We start from the raw sequence: 15,626 nt of genomic DNA on the forward strand, positions 1-15,626 counted from the left end.
ACAGAGACACACACACAGACACACACACACACAGAGACACACACACACAGAGACACACACACCACACACACACACAGAGACACACACACACACAGACACACACGACAGAGACACACACAGAGACACACACACACAGAGACACACACACAGAGACACACACACAGAGACACACACACACAGAGACACACACACACAGAGACACACACACACAGAGACACACACACAGCGACACACACACACAGCGACACACACACACAGAGACACACACACAGAGACACACACACAGAGACACACACACAGAGACACACACACACAGACACACACACAGAGACACACACACAGAGACACACACACACAGACACACACACACAGACACACACACACAGAGACACACACAGAGACACACACAGAGACAGACACAAACACAGCGACACACAGAGACACAGAGACACACACACACACAGACACACACACACACAGAGACACACACAGAGACACACACAGAGACACAGACACAGAGACACAGAGACACACACACACAGTGACACACACACACACACAGAGACACACACAGAGACACACACAGAGACACACACACAGAGACACACACAGAGACACACACACAGAGACACACAGAGACAGACACAGAGCCACACACAGAGACACAGAGACAGAGACACACAAAGAGACACACACACAGCGACACACAGAGACAGACACAGAGCCACACACAGAGACACACACACAGCGACACACACACACAGCGACACACACACACAGAGACACACAGAGACACACACAGAGACAGACACAGCGACACACACACAGCGACACACACACACAGCGACATACACACACAGAGACACACAGAGACACACACAGAGACAGACACAGCGACACACACACAGCGACACACACACACAGCGACACACACACACAGAGACACACAGCGACACACACAGCGACACACACACACACAGCGACACACACACACAGCGACACACACACACAGCGACACACACACACAGCGACACACAGAGACAGGCAGGACGGGGCGCCGTGCCATCGCCAACGGCAACAAACGGGCGGACTCTGCCGCCGCCCCGCGCGGATTCCCGGGGGCGGATCGCGGCCCTGCCTCACGAACCTTCAAAGCCTCGTGGGCTCAGCCGGCCGCCTGCCCAACAGGGCGAACCTCAGCTCCCACCAGCCGCGGTGGGACGGCACCAAAGGCGCAGGTTCAGGCGGCTCTCCGTCAAGGGGTTCACGAGCCAGAAGGGGGCTTTGCTCGCTGGCGCCCGAGCCGGGCCCTGAGCCCGTCCCGAGCTTGCTGGCGCCCGAGCCGGGCCCTGAGCTCGTCCCGAGCTTGCTGGCGCCCGAGCCGGGCCCTGAGCCCGTCCCGAGCTCACTGGCGCCCGAGCCGGGCCCTGAGCCCGTCCCGAGCTTGCTGGCGCCCGAGCCGGGCCCTGAGCTCGTCCCGAGCTTGCTGGCGCCCGAGCCGGGCCCTGAGCCCGTCCCGAGCTCACTGGCGCCCGAGCCGGGCCCTGAGCCCGTCCCGAGCTTGCTGGCGCCCGAGCCGGGCCCTGAGCCCGTCCCGAGGCACACGACGGGGCCAGACGCTGCTGGGACAAGCCAGCGGCCTGTCAGGTGCGTCGCGGGGAGACAGCAGGCGCCTGTCGCGAGGCGGACACGCGTCTCCCACGCCTCAAACGAAAGCACCGGCCAACGGCAACGGACGTTCGAGTTTGCGAACCCCCGGACGGACAAGCGGCCGCACCCGAGGGCGAGGTCGCCAATGCCGCCGGACGGGACGGGGGGGTGCCCCCCGCCCTTAGAGGAGGAGTCCCCGAGCGGGATCGTCCGGGACGGCGCCCGTCACCCCGCAAGGAGGAGCTCCACACCGCGAGGCGAAAGCGGCTCGTGGCCCTGCTGAAGCCCCCACCGGGGATTGACGCGGCCTTCTTTTGACGAGCTTGGGCCCTCCGCTACTGCGACTGTGGACGGGGAGGCCCGCGGAAGCGCTGTGGACTCGCGCGGAGATGCCGGAGAGCGGCGGCCTCCCTGCTAACCCGAGAAGGGGGCGAGCCGCGCGTCCCGCTCTTTGCGCGCCGGCTACGAAATCTCTTCCCCACGGTGCCGGCAAAAACCGCCTCAAGACGGCGCGCTGGATCGGCTGATCCCGCACGGAACGGGTCGTCCTGCTACCCCGGGCCCTCCTCTTCGTGGATCAGGAGAAGGCCTTGGACACCAGGGACCTCCTCTTCTTAGACCAGGAGAAGGCCCTCCTCTTCGTGGATCAGAAGAAGGCCTTGGGACACTGGGCCCTCCTCTTCTTAAACCAGGAGAAGGCCTTGGACACTGGGCCCTCCTCTTCTTAAACCAGAAGGCCTTGGGACACTGGGCCCTCCTCTTCTTAGACCAGGAGAAGACATTGGACACTGGGCCTCCTCTTCGTGGACCAGAAGGCCTTGGGACACTGGGGCCTCCTCTTCTTAGATCAGAAGGCATTGGACACTGGGGCCTCCTCTTCTTAGACCAGGAGAAGGCCTTGGACACTGGGGCCTCTTCTTCGTGGACCAGGAGAAGGCCTTGGGACACTGGGGCCCTCCTCTTCTTAAATCAGGAGAAGGCCTTGGGACACTGGGGGCTCCTCTTCGTGGATCAGGAGAAGGCCTTGGACACTGGGGCCCTCCTCTTCATGGATCAGGAGAAGGCCTTGGACACTGAGGCCTCCTCTTCGTGGATCAGGAGAAGGCCTTGGACACTGGGCCCTCCTCTTCATGGATCAGGAGAAGGCCTTGGAGACTGGGGCCTCCTCTTCTTAGATCAGGAGAAGGCCTTGGACACTGGGGCCTCCTCTTCGTGGATCAGGAGAAGGCCTTGGACACTGGGGCCTCCTCTTCGTGGATCAGGAGAAGGCCTTGGGACACTGGGGCCTCCTCTTCGTGGATCAGGAGAAGGCCTTGGACACTGGGGCCTCCTCTTCTTAGACCAGGAGAAGGCCTTGGACACTGGGCCCTCCTCTTCGTGGATCAGGAGAAGGCCTTGGACACTGGGCCTCCTCTTCTTAGATCAGAAGGCATTGGACACTGGGCCCTCCTCTTCGTGGACCAGGAGAAGGCCTTGGACACTGGGCCCTCCTCTTCTTAGATCAGGAGAAGGCCTTGGACACTGGGGCCTCCTCTTCGTGGACCACGAGAAGGCCTTGGACACTGGGGCCTCCTCTTCGTGGACCAGGAGAAGGCCTTGGACACTGGGGCCTCCTCTTCTTAGATCAGAAGGCCTTGGGCCCTCTCTTCGTGGATCAGGAGAAGGCCTTGGGACACTGGGGCCCTCCTCTTCTTAGATCAGGAGAAGGCCTTGGGCCCTCTCTTCGTGGATCAGGAGAAGGCCTTGGGACACTGGGGCCCTCCTCTTCTTAGATCAGGAGAAGGCCTTGGGCCCTCTCTTCGTGGATCAGGAGAAGGCCTTGGGACACTGGGGCCCTCCTCTTCTTAGATCAGGAGAAGGCCTTCCTCTTCGTGGATCAGGAGAAGGCCTTGGGACACTGGGCCTCCTCTTCTTAGACCAGGAGAAGGCCTTGGACACCAGGGACCTCCTCTTCTTAGACCAGGAGAAGGCCCTCCTCTTCGTGGATCAGGAGAAGGCCTTGGACACTGGGGCCTCCTCTTCTTAGACCAGGAGAAGGCCCTCCTCTTCGTGGACCAGGAGAAGGCCTTGGGACACTGGGGCCTCCTCTTCGTGGATCAGGAGAAGGCCTTGGACACTGGGGCCTCCTCTTCTTAGATCAGGAGAAGGCCTTCGGACACTGGGGCCTCCTCTTCGTGGACCAGGAGAAGGCCTTCGGACACTGGGCCCTCCTCTTCTTAGACCAGGAGAAGGCCTTGGACACTGGGGCCTCCTCTTCTTAGACCAGGAGAAGGCCTTGGACACTGGGGCCTCCTCTTCGTGGACCAGGAGAAGGCCTTGGACACTGGGCCGTCCTCTTCTTAGACCAGGAGAAGGCCTTGGACACTGGGCCTCCTCTTCTTAGATCAGAAGGCCTTGGACACTGGGCCCTCCTCTTCTTAGATCAGGAGAAGGCCTTGGACACTGGGGCCTCCTCTTCGTGGACCACGAGAAGGCCTTGGACACTGGGGCCTCCTCTTCTTAGATCAGAAGGCCTTGGGCCCTCTCTTCGTGGATCAGGAGAAGGCCTTGGGACACTGGGGCCCTCCTCTTCTTAGATCAGGAGAAGGCCTTGGGCCCTCTCTTCGTGGATCAGGAGAAGGCCTTGGGACACTGGGGCCCTCCTCTTCTTAGATCAGGAGAAGGCCTTGGGCCCTCTCTTCGTGGATCAGGAGAAGGCCTTGGGACACTGGGGCCCTCCTCTTCTTAGATCAGGAGAAGGCCCTCCTCTTCGTGGATCAGGAGAAGGCCTTGGGACACTGGGCCTCCTCTTCTTAGACCAGGAGAAGGCCTTGGACACCAGGGACCTCCTCTTCTTAGACCAGGAGAAGGCCCTCCTCTTCGTGGATCAGGAGAAGGCCTTGGACACTGGGGCCTCCTCTTCTTAGACCAGGAGAAGGCCCTCCTCTTCGTGGACCAGGAGAAGGCCTTGGGACACTGGGGCCTCCTCTTCGTGGATCAGGAGAAGGCCTTGGACACTGGGGCCTCCTCTTCTTAGATCAGGAGAAGGCCTTCGGACACTGGGGCCTCCTCTTCGTGGACCAGGAGAAGGCCTTCGGACACTGGGCCCTCCTCTTCTTAGACCAGGAGAAGGCCTTGGACACTGGGCCCTCCTCTTCTTAGACCAGGAGAAGGCCTTGGACACTGGGGCCTCCTCTTCGTGGATCAGGAGAAGGCCTTGGGACACTGGGGCCTCCTCTTCTTAGACCAGGAGAAGGCCTTGGGACACTGGGCCTCCTCTTCTTAGACCAGGAGAAGGCCTTGGGACACTGGGCCTCCGCTTCGTGGACCAGAAGGCCTTGGACACTGGGGCCTCCTCTTCATGGATCAGGAGAAGGCCTTGGACACTGGGGCCTCCTCTTAGACCAGGAGAAGGCCTTGGACACTGGGCCCTCCTCTTCGTGGATCAGGAGAAGGCCTTGGGACACTTGGGCCTCCTCTTAGACCAGGAGAAGGCCTTGGACACTGGGCCCTCCTCTTCGTGGATCAGGAGAAGGCCTTGGACACTGGGGCCTCCTCTTCGTGGATCAGGAGAAGGCCTTGGGACACTGGGGCCTCCTCTTCTTAGACCATCTATCTGTCCGTGTCTCTCTCTCCCTCTCTGTCCGTGTCTCTCTCTCTCTCTGCCTCTCTCTGTCTGTGTGTCTCTCTCTCTCTCTGTCCATGTCTCTCTCTCTGTCCGTGTCTCTCTGTCTCTCTCTCTCTGCCTCTCTCTCTGTCTCTCTCTCTGTCTCTCTCTCTCTCTGCCTCTCTCTATCTGTCCGTGTCTCTCTCTCTCTGTCCGTGTCTCTCTCTCTCTCTCTGTCCGTGTCTCTCTCTGTCTCTCTGTCCGTGTCTCTCTCTCTCTCTCTCTCTCTGTCCGTCTGTCTCTCTCTGTCTCTCTGTCCGTGTCTCTCTCTCCCACTGACCGTGAAGGGACCCAGGTAGGTCACGAAGCCCGCGGCCAACAGAACGTCCCCAACGATGTTGGTGAGGGCACAGTCGAGATCCTTGATGGCTTCGCTCCAACGGACCCTCTCATCCGCAAGGCCGCCAATCAGCTGCATCATCACGGGCAGGGGGAGTAGGTGGGTGGGTGGGTGAGTGGGTGGTTTAGCGGGGGGTGTGAGTGGGTAGGTGGGAGGGTGAGTGAGTGAGTGGGTGGGTGGGTGGGTGGGTGAGTGGGTGGGTTAGCGGGGGGTGTGAGTGGGTAGGTGGGAGGGTGAGTGGGTAGGTGGGAGGGGTGAGTGAGTGAGTGGGTGGGTGAGTGAGTGGGGGTGTGAGTGGGTAGGTGGGAGGGTGAGTGGGTAGGTGAGGGGGGGTGAGTGGGGGTCTAAGTGGGTGGGTGAGTGGGGGTCTGAGTGGGTGAGTGGGGGTGTGAGTGGGGAGGTGGGAGGGTGAGTGGGTGGGTGGGTGGGTGGATGGGTGAGTGGGGGTGTGAGTGGGTAGGTGGAGGGGGTGAGTGAGTGAGTGAGTGGATGGGTGAGTGGGTAGATGGGAGGGTGAGTGAGTAAGTGGGTGGGTGAGTGAGTGGGGGTGTGAGTGAGTGAATGGGTGGGTGGGTGAGTGAGTGTATGAGTGAATGAGTGGTTGAGTAAGTGGGTGTGTGAGTGAGGTGAGTGAGTGGTTGAGTGAGCGTGCGAGTGGGTGGGTGAGTGAGTGGTTGAGTGAGTGAGTGGTTGAGTGAGTGAGTGTATGAGTGAGTGTATGAGTGAGTTAGTGGTTGATTGAGTGAGTGAGTGAGTGGGTGATTGAGGTGAGTGAGTGGTTGAGTGAGTGAGTGCGTGAGTGAGTGAGTAGTTGAGTGAGTGGGTGAGTGTATGAATGAGTGAATGAGTGAGTGGTTGAGTGAGTGAGTGGTTGAGTGAGTAAGTGAGTGCGTGAGTGAGTGAGTGGTTGAGTGAGTGAGTGGGTGAGTGAGTGTGTTCGTGATTGAGGTGAGTGAGTGGGTGAGTGGTTGAGTGAGTGAGTGGGAGAGTGAGTAAGTAAGTGGGTGCGTGAGTGTATGAGTGGGTGAGTGGTTGAGTGAGTGAGTAAGTCAGTGAGTGAGTGCGTGAGTGAGTGTATGAGTGCGTGATTGAGGTGAGTGAGTGGGTGAGTGTATGAGTGAGTGAGTGTGTGAGTGAGTGTATGAGTGAGTGAGTGGGTGAGTGAGTGGTTGAGTAAGTAATTGAGTGAGTGAGTGAGTGGTTGAGTGTGTGAGTGAGTGGTTGAGTGAGTGAGTGGTTGAGTGAGTGGTTGAGTGAGTGAGTGAGTGTATGAGTGAGTGTGTGAGTGTATGAGTGAGTGGGTGAGTGATTGTATGAGTGAGTGAGTGAGTGGGTGAGTGTATGAGTGAGTGAGTGTATGAGTGTGTGTATGAGTGAGTGAGTGGCTGAGTGAGTGAGTGTATGAGTGAGTGTATGAGTGGGTGAGTGTATAAGTGAGTGTATGAGTGAGTGTATGAGTGAGTGGTTGAGTGAGTGAGTGTATGAGTGAGTGTATGAGTGAGTGTATGAGTGAGTGTATGAGTGAGTATATGAGTGAGTGTATGAGTGAGTAGTTGAGTGTGTGAGTGAGTGAGTGTATGAGTGAGTGTGTGAGTGAGTGTATGAGTGAGTGTATGAGTGGGTGAGTGTGTGAGTGAGTGTGTGAGTGAGTGTATGAGTGAGTGTGTGAGTGAGTGTGTGAGTGAGTGAGTGGTTGAGTGAGTGTATGAGTGAGTGTATGAGTGAGTGTGTGAGTGGTTGAGTGAGTGAGTGTATGAGTGAGTGTATGAGTGAGTGTATGAGTGAGTGTGTGAGTGAGTGTATGAGTGAGTGTATGAGTGAGTGAGTGGTTGAGTGAGTGTATGAGTGAGTGTGTGAGTGGTTGAGTGAGTGAGTGTATGAGTGAGTGTATGAGTGAGTGGTTGAGTGTATGAGTGAGTGTATGAGTGAGTGTATGAGTGAGTGAGTGTATGAGTGAGTGTATGAGTGAGTGTATGAGTGAGTGTGTGAGTGAGTGTGTGAGTGGGTGAGTGTATGAGTGAGTGTATGAGTGGGTGAGTGTATGAGTGAGTGTATGAGTGAGTGTATGAGTGAGTGTATGAGTGAGTGTATGAATGAGTGAGTGTATGACTGAGTGTATGAGTGTGTGAATGAGTGAGTGAGTGAAACAGTGAGTCAGTGAGACTGCCATCTCAACTCACCCTTCACCACACATCAACGTCAACGTTACAACCCCCTCCCCCCCTCTCCCCACCTGTGCGGCCCTGCCCAGACGTCCCTCACACTGGTCGCTCCGGGCCTGCAGCAGTTCCCGGCGCTCCGTGGCCTCGGTGTGGCCGGCCCTCAGGCGAGCCACTCCGGCCTCCACCTCGTGCAGACGCAGCTGGGCCTGGGACAGCGCCGCCTGACTCACGGCCAGCTCCTGCAGAGCCACGCGGCGAGCCTCCTGGGGGACGGTGGGAGGACAGTGGTGGTGGTGGTGGTGGTGAGTCTCTGTCTGTGTGTGTGGTGGTGAGTCTGTGCGTGTCTGTGTGGTGGTGAGTCTCTGTGTGGTGGTGAGTCTCTGTGTGTCTGTGTGGTGAGTCTCTGTGTGAGTGGTGGTGAGTCTCTGTGGTGAGTCTGTGGGTGTCTGTGTGGTGGTGAGTCTGTGTGGTGGTGAGTCTCTGTGTGGTGGTGAGTCTGTGGGTGTCTCTGTGTGGTGTTGAGTCTGTGGGTCTCTGTGTGGTGAGTCTGTGGGTGTCTTTGTGGTGGTGAGTCTTTGGGTGTCTCTGTGTGGTGGTGAGTCTGTGGGTGTCTGTGTGTGGTGAGTCTGTGGGTGTCTCTGTGTGGTGAGTCTGTGGGTGTCTCTGTGTGGTGGTGAGTCTGTGTGGTGAGTCTGTGTGGTGGTGAGTCTCTGTGTGGTGGTGAGTCTGTGTGGTGAGTCTGTGTGGTGAGTCTGTGTCGTGAGTCTGTGTGGTGGTGATTCTCTGTGTGGTGAGTCTGTGTGGTGTCTCTGTGTGGTGGTGAGTCTCTGTGTGGTGTCTCTGTGGTGAGTCTGTGTGGTGAGTCTGTGTGCTGAGTCTGTGTGGTGGTGAGTCTCTGTGTGGTGGTGAGTCTGTGTGGTGGTGAGTCTGTGGGTCTCTGTGGGGTGGTGAGTCTGTGGGTCTCTGTGTGGTGAGTCTGTGGGTCTCTGTGTGATGAGTCTATGGGTCTCTGTGTGGTGAGTCTGTGGGTCTCTGTGTGGTGAGTCTGTGGGTCTCTGTGTGGTGAGTCTGTGGGTCTCTGTGTGGTGAGTCTGTGGGTCTCTGTGTGATGAGTCTATGGGTCTCTGTGTGGTGAGTCTGTGGGTCTCTGTGTGGTGAGTCTGTGGGTCTCTGTGTGGTGAGTCTGTGGGTCTCTGTGTGGTGAGTCTATGGGTCTCTGTGTGGTGAGTCTGTGGGTCTCTGTGTGGTGAGTCTGTGGGTCTTTGTGTGGTGAGTCTGTGGGTCTCTGTGTAGTGAGTCTGTGGGTCTCTGTGTGGTGAGTCTGTGGTGAGTCTGTGGGTCTCTGTGTGGTGAGTCTATGGGTCTCTGTGTGGTGACCGGTCCTGGGCCTCCCCTAGGTCGACTCAACCTCAAATGAGTACCTGGTGTGGTGGTGTGGAGTAGTCAACATCGCGAGCACTGGGGGAGAGACAAAGGCGGCCGGGCGTGGTGCTGGCCACCCACACCCCTGATGTGCCAAAGTGCCAGGCTTCTTACTAGCAGCACTTGCCCCTGCAGCCTGTTAGAGGCTACACGGGGGATCTTTGTCTCTGTGTGTCTGTATAGGTGATGCTCGCTGCTAGCAGCACTTGTCCCTGTAGCCTGTTAGAGGCTACACGGGGGATCTTTGTCTCTGTGTACGTGTGCGTGCGTGTGCGTGCGTGTGTCCGTACGTGTGTGTAATGTCCATGCGTGTGCGTGTCTGTGTGTGCGTGCGTGTGTGTATGCGTGCCCGTGCTAGTCCGTGTGCGTGTGTACGTGTGTGTGTGTGTACGTGTGTGTGTGCGTGTGTGTCTGTGCGTGTGTGTAATGTCCGTGTGTGTGCATGCGTGTGTGTGTGTCTGTACGTGTCTGTACGTGCGTGTCTGTACGTGTCTGTACGTGTGTGTGTGTGTCTGTACGTGTCTGTATGTGTCTGTGCGTGTCTGTACGTGCGTGTGCGTGTCTGTACTTGTCTGTATGTGTGTACGTGTCTGTGCGTGTCTGTACGTGTGCGTACGTGTCTGTGCGTGTCTGTACGTGTGCGTGTGCGTGTGTGTACGTGTCTGTACGTGTCTGTACGTGTGTGCGTGCGTGTCTGTACGTGTCTGTATGTGTGTACGTGTCTGTGCGTGTCTGTACATGTGCGTACGTGTCTGTGCGTGTCTGTACGTGTGCGTGTGCGTGTGTGTCTGTACGTGTCTGTGCGTGTCTGTACGTGTCTGTACGTGTCTGTGCGTGTGTCTGTACATGTGTGTGTGTGTGTGTCTGTACGTGTCTGTATGTGTCTGTACGTGTGTGCGTGCGTGTCTGTACGTGTGCGTGCGTGTCTGTACGTGTCTGTACGTGTCTGTATGTGTCTGTACGTGTGTGTGTGTCTGTGCGTGTGTCTGTACGTGTCTGTACGTGTGTCTGTACGTGTCTGTGTGTCTGTACGTGTGTACGTGCGTGTACGTGTCTGTACGTGTGTGTGTGCGTGTGTACGTGTCTGTACGTGTGTGTACGTGTCTGTGTTCATAATAAAGGTTTTTGGGTTAGATCGCGTTTATTTATAACCCAAAAACCTTTATTATGAATAATATTGGTCGCGAAAGCCTACGTGTTAAACTGACGTGTCTGTGTGTCTGTACGTGTGTACGTGCGTGTACGTGTGTGTGTGTCTGTACGTGCGCGTGCGTGTGTGTGTGTGTGTACGTGTCTGTGCGTGTGTGTGCGTGTGTGTGTGTGTACGTGTATGTGCGTGTGTGTGCGTGTGTACGTGTGTGTACGTGTCTGTACGTGTCTGTACGTGTGTGCGTGCGTGTCTGTACGTGTGTGTGTGTCTGTACGTGTCTGTATGTGTCTGTGCGTGTCTGTACGTGTGTGTGCGTGTCTGTACGTGTCTGTGCGTGTGTCCGTGCGTGTGTGTGTGTACGTGCGTGTCTGTACGTGTGTGTACGTGTCCGTGCGTGTGTGTACGTGTGTGTGCGTGTCTGTACGTGTGTGTCTGTGTGTGTGTGTCTGTGTGTGTCTGTGCGTGTCTGTACGTGTGCGTGTGTGTGTGTGTCTGTGTGTGTACGTGTGCGTGTGTACGTGTGTGTACGTGTCTGTACGTGTGTGTACGTGTGTACGTGTCTGTGCGTGTGTGTGTGTGTGTACGTGTCTATACGTGTGTGCGTGTGTACGTGTGTGTACGTGTGTGTGTGTGTCTGTACGTGTGTGTACGTGTGTGTGTGCGTGTCTGTACGTGCGCGTGCGTGTGTGTGTGTGTGTACGTGTCTGTGCGTGTGTGTGCGTGTGTGCGTGTGTGCGTGCATGTCTGTACGTGTGTGTGCGTGTGTGTGCGTGTGTGCGTGTGTGCGTGCATGTCTGTACGTGCGTGTCTGTACGTGTCTGTACGTGTGTGTGTGTGTCTGTACGTGTCTGTATGTGTGTGCGTGTCTGTACGTGCGTGTGCGTGTCTGTACTTGTCTGTATGTGTGTACGTGTCTGTGCGTGTCTGTACGTGTGCGTACGTGTCTGTGCGTGTCTGTACGTGTGCGTGTGCGTGTGTGTACGTGTCTGTACGTGTCTGTACGTGTGTGCGTGCGTGTCTGTACGTGTCTGTATGTGTGTACGTGTCTGTGCGTGTGTGTGTGTCTGTGCGTGTGTCTGTACGTGTCTGTACGTGTGTCTGTACGTGTCTGTGTGTCTGTACGTGTGTACGTGCGTGTACGTGTCTGTACGTGTGTGTGTGCGTGTGTACGTGTCTGTACGTGTGTGTACGTGTCTGTGTTCATAATAAAGGTTTTTGGGTTAGATCGCGTTTATTTATAACCCAAAAACCTTTATTATGAATAATATTGGTCGCGAAAGCCTACGTGTTAAACTGACGTGTCTGTGTGTCTGTACGTGTGTACGTGCGTGTACGTGTGTGTGTGTCTGTACGTGCGCGTGCGTGTGTGTGTGTGTGTGTACGTGTCTGTGCGTGTGTGTGCGTGTGTGTGTGTGTACGTGTATGTGCGTGTGTGTGCGTGTGTACGTGTGTGTACGTGTCTGTACGTGTCTGTACGTGTGTGCGTGCGTGTCTGTACGTGTGTGTGTGTCTGTACGTGTCTGTATGTGTCTGTGCGTGTCTGTACGTGTGTGTGCGTGTCTGTACGTGTCTGTGCGTGTGTCCGTGCGTGTGTGTACGTGCGTGTCTGTACGTGTGTGTACGTGTCCGTGCGTGTGTGTACGTGTGTGTGCGTGTCTGTACGTGTGTGTCTGTGTGTGTGTGTCTGTGTGTGTCTGTGCGTGTCTGTACGTGTGCGTGTGTGTGTGTGTCTGTGTGTGTACGTGTGCGTGTGTACGTGTGTGTACGTGTCTGTACGTGTGTGTACGTGTGTACGTGTCTGTGCGTGTGTGTGCGTGTGTGTGTGTGTGTACGTGTCTATACGTGTGTGCGTGTGTACGTGTGTGTACGTGTGTGTGTGTGTCTGTACGTGTGTGTACGTGTGTGTGTGCGTGTCTGTACGTGCGCGTGCGTGTGTGTGTGTGTGTACGTGTCTGTGCGTGTGTGTGCGTGTGTGCGTGCATGTCTGTACGTGCGCGTGCGTGTGTGTGTGTGTGTACGTGTCTGTGCGTGTGTGTGCGTGTGTGCGTGTGTGCGTGCATGTCTGTACGTGTGTGTGCGTGTGTGTGTATGTGTCTGTGCGTGTGTGTGCGTGTGTGCGTGTGTGCGTGCATGTCTGTACGTGTGTGTGCGTGTCTGTACGTGTGTGTCTGTGTGTGTGTGTGTCTGTGTGTGTCTGTGCGTGTCCGTGCGTGTGTGTGTGTGTACGTGTCTGTACGTGTCTGTGCGTGTGTGTGCGTGTCCGTGTCTGTACGTGTGTGCGTGTCCGTGCGTGTGTGTACGTGTGTGTGTCTGTACGTGTGTACGTGTGTGTGTGTCTGTACGTGTCTGTATGTGTCTGTGCGTGTCTGTACGTGTGTGTGCGTGTCTGTACGTGTCTGTGCGTGTGTCCGTGCGTGTGTACGTGTGTGTGTGTCTGTATGTGTCTGTATGTGTCTGTACGTGTGTGTGCGTGTCTGTGTGTGTACGTGTCTGTGCGTGTGTGTGCGTGTGCGTGTGTGTGTACGTGTCTGTACGTGTCTGTACGTGTGTGTGTGTGTGTCTGTACGTGTGTGTGCGTGTCTGTACGTGTGTACGTGTCTGTACGTGTGTACGTGTCTGTACGTGTGTGTGTGTGTGTGTCTGTACGTGTGTGTGCATGTGTGTGTGTGTGTCTGTACGTGTGTGCGTGTGTGTGCGTGTGTACGTGTGTGTACGTGTGTGTCTGTATGTGTCTGTACGTGTGCGTGTGTGTGTACGTGTGTACGTGTCTATACGTGTGTGTGTCTATACGTGTGTGTGTCTATACGTGTGTGTGTGTCTGTGTGCGTGTGTGTCTGTACGTGCGTGTGCGTGTGTGCGTGCGAGCGTTACCCGCTTGGGCAGCACGGCGTGCGCCACGTGGTGGTACTGGTACATGGCACGCACCCACAGGCAGATGGAGGTGCACGCCTTGGACACCCTGGCGATGGCCGCCGGCTGGAAGTCCTCCGCGTCCATGAGCGGCTGCACCTGGCGGATCACCGCCTCAGGGATGTTGTCCTGGGGCGGGGGAGGGGGTGGGAGGGTGAGCTACGGGTGTAGAGGGGGGTCTGGGGGTAGGGGGGTGTCTGGGGGGGTCTGGGGGTAGGGGGGTCTGGTGGTAGGGGGGTCTGGGTGGTAGGGGGGTCTGGGGGTAAGGGGGTCTGGGGGTAGGGGGGTCTGGGGGTAGGGGGGTCTGGGGGTAGGGGGGTCTGGGGGTAGGGGGTCTGGGGGTAGGGGTCTGGGGTAGGGGGGTCTGGGTGTAGGGGGGTCTGGGGGTAGGGGTCTGGGTGTAGGGGGGTCTGGGGGTAGGGGGGTCTGGGGGTAGGGGTCTGGGCGTAGGGGTCTGGGGGTAGGGGTCTGGGTGTAGGGGGGTCTGGGGGTAGGGGGGTCTGGGTGTAGGGGGGTCTGGGTGTAGGGGTCTGGGTGTAGGGGTCTGGTTGTAGGGGCGTCTGGGTGTAGGGGGTGTCTGGGTGTAGGGGTCTGTGTGTAGGTGTGTCTGTGTGTAGGTGTGTCTGTGTGTAGTGGTCTGTGTGTAGGTGTGTCTGTGTGTAGGGGTGTAGGTGTCTGGGTGTAGGGGTGTCTCTCCCATAACTCTCTGCTCGTCCCATCCTCCACCCCCTCCACCTCCTCCTCCACCCCCTCCTCCACCTCCTCCACCTCCTCCTCCACCACCTCCACCCCCTCCACCTCCTCCTCCACCACCTCCACCCCCTCCACCTCCTCCTCCACCCCCTCCTCCACCTCCTCCACCTCCTCCACCTCCTCCTCCACCTCCTCCTCCTCCACCCCCTCCACCTCCTCCTCCTCCACCTCCTCCTCCAACCCCTCCACCTCCTCATCCACCTCCACCACCTCCACCTCCTCCTCCACCCCCCCTCCACCCCCCTCCACCCTGCACCACCACCACCACCCCGCACCACCACCACCCTGCACCACCACCCTACACCACCATCCTGCACCACCACCCTGCACCACCACCCTGCACCACCACCACCACCACCACCCTGCACCACCACCACCACCACCCTGCACCACCACCACCACCACCACCCTGCACCACCACCCCCCTGCACCACCACCACCACCACCACCCCCACCACCACCACCATCACCACCACCACCCTGCACTACCCCCACCACCACCCTGCACCACCACCCTACACCACCATCCTGCACCACCACCCTGCACCACCACCCTGCACCACCACCACCACCACCCTGCACCACCACCACCACCACCACCCTACACCACCACCACCACCACCCCCACCCTGCACCTTGTCGTAGCTGAGCAGGCCGTCGATGAAGCGACCTGGGTCCTGCAGGAGCCCGCGGGCCGCCTCCCAGTAGTCGTGGAGGCGGGGCCCGGCCTTGTCAGCGGGGGGCGCCTTGCGGGGCTTCACAGCCTTCATGATGCACACCGCTTCCAGCACCAGGCGCACGCCCGGCGGAGGGCGCTGCATGGCCCTCACCTGGCGTGCGGGGACAGGCAGAGAGACAGGGAGAGAGACAGGGAGACAGAGAGAGAGAGACAGAGAGAGAGAGACACAGAGAGAGAGACAGGGAGAGAGAGACAGAGAGAGACAGAGACACAGAGAGAGAGACAGGGAGACAGAGTGAGAGAGAGACAGAGACACAGAGAGAGACACAGAGAGAGAGACAGGGAGACAGAGTGAGAGAGACACAGAGAGAGAGAGACACAGAGAGAGACACAGGGAGACACAGAGAGAGACAGAGAGAGAGAGACAGGGAGACAGAGTGAGAGAGAGACAGAGACACAGAGAGAGAGAGACACAGAGGGAGAGACAGGGAGACAGAGAGAGAGAGAGACACAGAGAGAGAGAGACACAGAGAGAGACACAGGGAGACACAGAGAGAGACACAGGGAGACAGAGTGAGAGAGACACAGAGAGAGAGACACAGAGAGAGAGACAGGGAGAGAGAGAGACAGAGAGAGACAGAGACACAGAGAGAGAGACACAAAGAGAGAGACAGGGAGACAGAGAGAGAGAGAGAGAGACACAGAGAGAGACACAGAGAGACACAGGGAGACACAGAGAGAGACACAGAGAGAGAGACACAGAGAGAGAGACAGGGAGAGAGAGAGAGAGACAGGGAGAGAGAGAGACAGAGACACAGAGAGAGAGACACAGAGAGAGAGACACACAGAGAGAGAGAGACACAGAGAGAGAGAGACACAGAGAGAGACACAGGGAGACACAGAGAGAGACACAG

General features: G+C 57.5%; 1 protein-coding gene across 1 annotated transcript in view; it reads right to left on the bottom strand.

Moving 5' to 3' along the window:
- The window catches only part of LOC142908370 (dynein axonemal heavy chain 1-like), a 76,518-nt gene that overhangs the window by 891 nt on the left and 60,001 nt on the right, over nt 1-15,626 (bottom strand). The window contains exons 11-14 of the mRNA XM_076058940.1: nt 14,669-14,863; nt 13,242-13,409; nt 7,870-8,061; nt 5,577-5,708 (exon numbers count right to left, since the gene is read on the bottom strand). Of these exons, the coding sequence (XP_075915055.1) occupies nt 5,577-5,708; nt 7,870-8,061; nt 13,242-13,409; nt 14,669-14,863 (687 nt within the window). The remainder of the gene's footprint in view (nt 1-5,576; nt 5,709-7,869; nt 8,062-13,241; nt 13,410-14,668; nt 14,864-15,626) is intronic.

Source organism: Petromyzon marinus (genome assembly GCF_048934315.1).
Source record: "Petromyzon marinus isolate PM22_M1 ecotype Great Lakes invasive population chromosome 80 unlocalized genomic scaffold, UKy_Petmar_22M1.pri1.0 chr80_unloc.4, whole genome shotgun sequence".
NCBI lineage: Eukaryota > Metazoa > Chordata > Hyperoartia > Petromyzontiformes > Petromyzontidae > Petromyzon > Petromyzon marinus.